Below are 7,688 nucleotides of genomic sequence, written 5' to 3'. Positions count from 1 at the left end.
TGTGAGAGTGTCTTAGTCACTGTTCTATTGTTGTGGAGAGACACCATGACCATAGCAACTCTTATAAAGGACAATAATTCATTGGGGCCGGCTGCAGTTCAGGGTTTTAGCCCATTGTCATCAAGGCCTGAAGCATGGTGGCATGCAGACACCCGTGGTGCTGGCAAGGCAGCCTTGAACCACTATGCCTGGCTTGAGCTTCTGAGATATCAAAGCCCTATCCCCAGTGACATACTTCCTCCATCAAGGCCACACCTCCTCATAGTGTCACTCCCAGGAGACCAAGCATTCAAACACAGGAGTCTATGGGAGCCAGTCCTATTCAGAGCACCACAGGGAGGAAAGTTCTTGTTTGGCTGACACCTCCACGTTGCTGTTTATTATCAGAGGAAACAAGACAGGAACTCAAGCAGGGTAGGAACCTGGAGGCAGGAGTTGGCCCCCCCGAGACCACGGAGGGGTGCTGCTTACTGGCATGTTCCTTGTGGCTTGGACAATCTGCTTTCTTACAGAAACCACAATCAGCTGGGCCCTCCCCCATCAATTGCTTATTAAGAAAAATGCCCTACAGGCTTGCCTACAACCTGGTCTCATGGAGACATTTTTTTCCAGTTGAGGTTCTCAGAAGACTCTCTAGTTTGTGTTGAGTTGACAAACAAAACACAAAACAAAACAAAACCAGCCAGCACAAGGTCTTTCCTCTGCGCTCTTTCTCAGGCCTTTCCCTTTGATATAAAAGTAGAGAAGACTTTCTTCTCTGTCAGACTACAGGATGTGCACAAACTGGACATAGAACCCATAGTTCCTGTCTTTGACTCAAAGGGCAGGGCCTCCAACCTTCTGCCTCAGCGACCTGTAGCTTCTCTCTCTGGTTAATTCTCACATCATTGCTATTTGTAACAGAAGGGTGGAGGGTGTTAGAGAGGAGAAATAAATTGAGAGTTAGAGCCACCAGTTTACAGAAGGGGCTGAAGACCCATCCTCCATTCAAGACCCATCTGTCAGGACTGGGCTTTAAGGACCCTGTGTGGCGTCTCCATGGATTAGTTAAGATGAGGCTATTGGTTAGTTACAATGAAGCTATTCAGAAAAAGGCTCATTCCCCTTTAACAACTACTTCTGCCCTCTTAGTGCATGGTGTCCTTGAGCCAGGTGCTGAGATTAAAGCTGCAAGCAAACACTGGAGATACATTGATCATGGTGGCGCAGGTCACCCAGACATCGCGAGACATGGGGATAATACTCACCTTACAGAGTTGATGTGAGGATATGAAGACAGAAGTGACTGGAAAGTTGAAGAATCGTTCCAGGGGAGTGTTTGCAAGATGATTATTAAAACAAAGCCCAAGCCAACTCAAGCAACCAACCAATGTGTGGGGATATGTTCCTCAACAGAAGTAGCTTAGACAGAATGAGATGGGAACAATTAAAAAAAAAATTTTTTTTTTTAAATTTATTCTCCTGAATGTTTAAACAACAACCATGACTTTGAACGTAGCATTCCTTCCTAGACCACTAACCAAGGTTAATTAACTGGGTAAAGACTCCGATAGAGAACAAAAACATCGTGCCATTCTGAAACTGCTGGCCCTGTCTGCTCTCCATTCTGGGCTTCCTGGCCTAATCTCTGCCTTCCTCTTCCCAAGTCTGACTCGTCCCAGGACCCTGGAGAAGGAGGTAACCCGCCCCAGCCTGAGGCTCCCGCGCTGCCCCGCCACTTGGCTGGGCAGGGTTAGCCCGCCCAGCGGAGGAGGCGGAGAGGGTCAGCAGTGGGCGGGGCTCGGGGTGGGGCCACGGCTTGGGCGCGCGACTGACGCGACCCAAGGGTTTTGAGGGGAAGCGGGAGTGACAGGAGAGGCGCGGTCTGGACTCGGGGGCGGGGTCATGCGTGCGGAGGCGGGTCCAGGCTTCAAGGGACCGGGGCGCGGCGAGCAGGGGCGGGGCTTCCGTGCGGTGGGCGGGGTCCCGGAGGCTCCAGGCTGAGCGGGTAGGGGCTCGCGGGGGCCGAGCTCCTGCACTCCATCCACCCGGCAGCTCTCGAGCTGCACGGTCTACCCGGACCCGGGACGCCGCGGCCGGGGCGAGGAGGGCAGAGGGACGCGGCGATGGCTCTGTGGGGACTCCCGGGGTCCGCTGTGCTTGCTGCTTCAGTGTTCGTGGGAGGCGCTGTGAGTTCGCCGCTGGTGGCCGCCGGTGAGTGCTTGGGTCCGGGTCCGGACGCCTGGTGAGTTGGGTCGGCGCACTGAAGGGAGCCAGGGGCCCGACGGGTCGGTCGAGCCCACAGCCCCGCCGCGCCCTGAGTTGCGCGCGCCCTGCTGTGCTACCGGATCTGGCTCTGAACATCTGGGTGTCCCGGGGTGGCCCGGGCAGGGTGCGGCGCGCAGCGCCGCTGGAGTCTTTCCCCACCCGCCTGCCCGGGTCCCGCCTTCCCTCCCTGCCGCTTCTAAAAAAACGGCGGGACCCCAACTCGGATTCTTCAGGATGTCGCTTTCCTGGGACGCCTTCTCCCCAGCCGTGGACCCCTTTCTACTGTCCTGGTCCTCAGAGGCCTCATCAGCCGAAGATCTTGACACCCGGGATCGGGTTCTGTTTTACCGCCTCCGTTCTCGCTTTATTTTCTTCTTTCCTTTTCATATGTTAACGCCTTGAATGTGCCAGCCTTTGCAGGTGGTTATGGAGTCTTTTAGTAAGTCGGGAATTTCTCACTCCTTCCCATATATGCTGGATAAATTAGGTCGGGACATGTATAATGTATACTGCTTTTTCTTTGTATCAAATCCTGTCATCACAAGAAGAACCTCTGTGGTCAGGGTGGAAGCCACCAGCTGAGACACTGAGTGCTGTCTTCAACTACAAGCCGTCAGCGGGAGTTTCTAACTGAAATCTAAGAGGTCTACCTTTTACTTAAGGACGCCTTTGCCTTGTGCTCCTGTTTTTATAAGGCACACACCAGGGATTCTTAATAATTGTTTCCCCCTCTTTAATTGCCACCTCCCTGCAGTACTTTAAAAAAAAAAAGTTAAGCCTTCCTGGCCGTTTGGGGTTACCACAGGCTGATTCTTACGTCAGCAGGCTCTGCCAAGCTTGCCTTCAGGGGTGGCTCCTCTTCAGGCCCAAATAATAAGCAGCTGGAAGGCTTCCAACGGCGACTGTCTCCTCTATAAAATAGAAGTGAAGTACTGCTCTTCTTTTCGGAGAACGTTCTAGTCACTCGGAGCTTTGAAACCGGCTTCTCATTTGCCCTTTACTTTTTCATAGGCATCAGAAGGTGCTAGCAAGGGGACAGGATAGATAGACAATGTGTCCCCTGAGTGTTTATTAGCAGATCCACATTTCCTTCAGCCCTCTACCCAGGGGAAAGGGAAGCTGGTGACACGTTTTATTGGATCGGAGATTTTCCTGTGCATCCAGGGCTTCTTTCCTGAGACTTGTACGTACAACATAGCTTCAAAGTAGATTGGAGACTTGCAGGTAGTAAGGGGTATCACTTGTTGCAGAGTTTGGAAGAACAACAAAAATGATTAACCTGGGAGCACGATTCTTACGGTTTAGTAAGTGAGGCATGTAATCAGCCATCATCAGGAGAAATCCATTCCTAGAGTGGGTTTTTGTTTTGCTGGGTTTCTGAACAACATCCAGGTGTCAGGCCTGCAATGTGACTGAAGAAAGGCCTACGGAGTGGTGCTATTAGTAACCTTTTATGAGTGGACCTTAGTGCTTAAAAAGAATGAAGTATCTAAGGTGGAAAGGATAGAACTTCCAATTTGCTGGCTGTCTTGGGACCTGTATCAAGAGATGAGCCTGGAATAGCTGGTTAGCTGATCTCTTTGGACTCCAAGTCCAGAAGTTGGAAGGAGATGGGAACTGATAGAGACAGCCTGCTGTGTGCTTTGCTGGGCGCTTCATCTGTATTTTAAAACTTATTCCTCATGATCCCAGATGTGTTTATTTTCTGTAGATCAACTGAGGCCTGTCATTACATAGGTATTGTATCAGTAAGCATTGGCTGGAGAGAGAGAGAGAGAGAGAGAGAGAGAGAGAGAGAGAGAGAGATGGGGGTTGGGGGAGAGGAAGAATGAATACAGCCTGTTTGGTTTTAAATTCATTTTCTTTTTACTGTCCCCCATGCTTCCCAGAGAAAATAGAGGATAAGTTAGCCTCAGCAACCTGACTTAAATTGTAAGGTAGTTCTAAGATGCCCAAACATCACAAGCATGTAGTCATCTGAGCCATACAGTGGAGAAAGGACAGAGAGCTTCTCAGTGGGTGGGTGGCAGTCTCTTTCACTTCCTTTTTTCTCCCCCTCGAGACAGGGTTTCTCTGTGTAGCCCTGGCTGTCCTGGAACTCACTCTGTAGACCAGGCTGGCCTCGAACTCAGAAATACGCATGCCTCCAAAGTGCGGGGAGACTAAAGGTGTGCGCCACCACTGCTGGGCTTCACTTCCTTTTTTGTAAGCCATCTACACAGTGGCATTAGAAGCTACCGTGCAAGCAGCAGAGATGCTTTTCCAGGCCCTGCCTTATTTATGTACTTGAGTTCTCTGGTAACTCAGCCTCTTTGGTCTTGGTTTCTTACCTCTCCTCTCAGTTTGGCACAGCCCTTGAGCAGAGAGATGGGAAAAGCGTTCCAGGGTTGGAGTTGTGAGGGATGTACAGTCCCTGGGCTCTGTGGGCATCCAGCCAGCCTCAGATTCCTCATTTAGATGTTGAAGATATGTTTGATTAAATTCTGGGTTCTCTTTTGGCTGGGCAGCTGCTTAACTGAATAGCCACATAGTTCATAGACATTGGGTGCAGTGTTTTGGAAAAAAAAAAATACTGTTTAGAGCTTTGGATTTCATGCTTACTCCAAATTCAAAGAGGAAATGAAAAATATCACCAGTGGCTGACATTTCTTTATTTCCTCTGTGCATTTTTTTTTTTTCTAATCCTTCAGAAAAGAATGAGGGGTTTTGGGAGGACTTGGATTTGAATGTGAGAAGCCACAGTCCAGTCCAGGTGATCCAAGCAGAGAACTTTGATTTTTTTTTTTTACTTAAAAATAGTTTGGCTTTGATGTTTAAGTCTTATTGCATACTGGACCAATTTAATTATAGCATTTAGAAGGATGCATATTAAAAATACTGTTATTTGAAAACAATTTAGTCTAAGTTTGAAGGCCTAAAATCAAAAGTTGGCATCATTACACAGTGGCTTCCAGGCTTTGGGTGCTCAGTGGCAGACACTCACCCTCCCTACCTGCTTCCTCTCATGTTCAGGATGCCTGGCTTCAATCCCTAGCACTACCAAAAACCAATAAACAAACAAACAAACAAACAAATGAACGAATGAATAGAAAGAAAAAGAAAGAAAAAGAAACGAAAGCAAATTGTCATTAGTTAAAACTGTTTCTTACGAGTTGTCCAGTAATCTTTGTGGTTGTGTTTTAGAAATTGGTAAAGATTTTAAGATTTCATTTTCTCTTATTTACATGTGTGCAATTTTGTCTTTAATTATATGCCACATTTAATTAGATTTAATACTGTACAATCTGAATGTACATAAAGTGTCATACACAGCAAGGAGTTTGGGGCTGCTAAGCCAAGAGTAAAAAGAAGGCTGAGCATGGTGGCGCATGCTCTCAATCCCAGCACGCAGGAGGCAGAAGCAGGCTTAGCTCTGTAAATTTGAAGCCAGCCTGGTCTATAGGGTGAGTTTCAGGACAACCAGGGCTACACAGAGAGACCCTGTCTCAACACACAAAAGCAAATTAACAAAAAAAGATCTGGTATAAGACTGAGGGTCTAAAATTGAAAGTGTGGCTTCTTTACCTTGTTTTGTTTTGTTTTGGTTTGGTTTGGTTTTTTTGGAGTTCAGTGTTCAGCACCGCCTGTCTGACGCCAGGTAGTGGTGTTTGTCCTCAGATCACTTCCTCCGTGTAATCCCACCAGACTAATCCTGTGTTAAAGGCTGGGAATGGGGACCCTCTGAGAAGTAGGAAGTTAGTAGGAGTTACCTGGGCCTCTGTCCTATCTGTTACACTGTGACACTCTGTCCTATCTGTTCAGTTCTAAAGTACATTGCAAACCATTCTTTTTCCTCTTTGGAAAGAAAATTCTTTTCATTCTAAAATGTTTCTGAAGGGTCTCAGCGGTATGACTCCCTCTGGAGGCCTAGGTCTAGGTAGTTCTGAAAAGTCCCTCCTACAGCTTGCGTGGGAGGAGGGAGAGAGTTAGCCTTTGATCTCTTACCTAGAGGCGCTTGCCTCAGTTTGCATTCCATTCTGGTCTTTCTTCCTGCACCCTGACCTTGGGTAGTATCCTAACGCGGTGCAGTTTTATTGGCCTGGGTCCCTTTTACCTTAGTCATAGGCAGGCTCTCCCCCTGAAGGCTGGGAAGGTGTCTTAGTGTTCCATCCAGTAGCTTCACCCTTTCTGGAAGGCTGTAGCTGTCAGTGATTGTTTTAAAATGAGATTTAAATCTCCATTGTTTCCGTGAACACCTCTGTCCCCAAGGCTTGGTGTCATAGTTGACTGCCTGTGTAGAAGATGGGTTCTTGGAAAAGCAGCTTAGAGGCCGGCGCAGTTCACATTGTGAGGCCCTGGATAACTCCCGGTTTGTATTCTTACCACAGTGGTTTGAAGCACTCACTGCCTGCTCTTAATATTTTTTCCCCTGAAAATAAAAAAGTAGCTGCTTATTTGTTAGGCAAGTGTTGGTACCTTGTTTTAATATTATCATCTTTGGATCTTGTAAGATGGGCTATTTATTGTTCTACTATCCTTTATCAGGTTCGTTTTCTTTGCTCCTCCCTAGTATCCAAGGCATTTGTATATTGCTGTAATCCTTTCTGGACATTTCACAAATGCAAAATGCTCTAAAAAATTAGGATTTTAAAATTTTATATATATATATATATATATATATATATAATATATATTCTCTCTCCTCTCCCCCTCCCCCCCTCTCTCTCCCCCTCTCCCTCTCTGTGTCTCTGTCTCTGTCTCTCTGTCTCTCTGTCTCTCTCTCTCTCTCAGTGATAACACAGGGCCTGCCCCAGTGGGAGATGTTCAGGTTTGCATTTGCTCTCACTTAGGTTGAATATCCCTGTGCCTGGCTGCGGTCACCCAGCACCTTTGACTTCTGAGTGTGACACAGTGCATGTTGAACTCAGCTACCTTTCTGCAATCATGCATCTGCCTCCGGGGTTTCAGTTAAGGACTCATGGCCTTGCATTTCCCTTCCCTGACTCATCTGTTCATGTTTTCTCACATCCCTTGGGAGCCAAGTATAAGTATCCCATACAAATATTTAAAATGTCCCATGGAGAAATAGCAGGGGTCCTGCAGAGAGGTCCTGGAGAGAAGGCTCGGAGGTTAAGAGTGGTTAGCCTGAGTTTGATTCCCAGTACCCACATAGCAACTTATAAATCTCTGTAACTAACTCCAGATGTGGGCATGTGATGCCCTTTTGTGTCTTTCATGGGCCCAGGCACGAACATAGTATATACACGTACATACAGCCAGGCAAAACACTCACACACTTAAACATAAAAATGCATCTTAAAATCTTACAGAGATTTGAAAAGTGACACATAGCCAGTAGAGACTTAAAAAACAAAACAAACAAACAAACAAAAAAAACTAGCCAAATGCCCACAAAGACAATAACCTCTCTGCCGCAGAGCACTTCAGAAGAAGGAAGCCCC

At 47.3% G+C, this 7,688-nt stretch overlaps 1 protein-coding gene across 2 annotated transcripts in view; it reads left to right on the top strand.

The window, feature by feature from the left end:
- Positions 1–1,941: 1,941 nt before the first annotated feature.
- Rell1 (RELT like 1) overlaps positions 1,942–7,688 on the top strand; it is a 61,263-nt gene continuing 55,516 nt past the window's right edge. The window contains exon 1 of one of the 2 annotated variants that reach the window (XM_021210824.1): positions 1,942–2,193. In XM_021210824.1, coding sequence (XP_021066483.1) covers positions 2,106–2,193 — 88 coding nt within the window. In that variant the 5' untranslated portion in view covers positions 1,942–2,105. The remainder of the gene's footprint in view (positions 2,194–7,688) is intronic. The other variant, XM_029545461.1, reaches the window with a different exon arrangement.

The sequence above is a fragment of the Mus pahari genome, chromosome 13 (genome assembly GCF_900095145.1).
Source record: "Mus pahari chromosome 13, PAHARI_EIJ_v1.1, whole genome shotgun sequence".
Lineage (NCBI taxonomy): Eukaryota > Metazoa > Chordata > Mammalia > Rodentia > Muridae > Mus > Mus pahari.
Note: the sequence above shows the minus strand (reverse complement) of the source record. Positions and strands in the feature narration are given on the sequence as shown.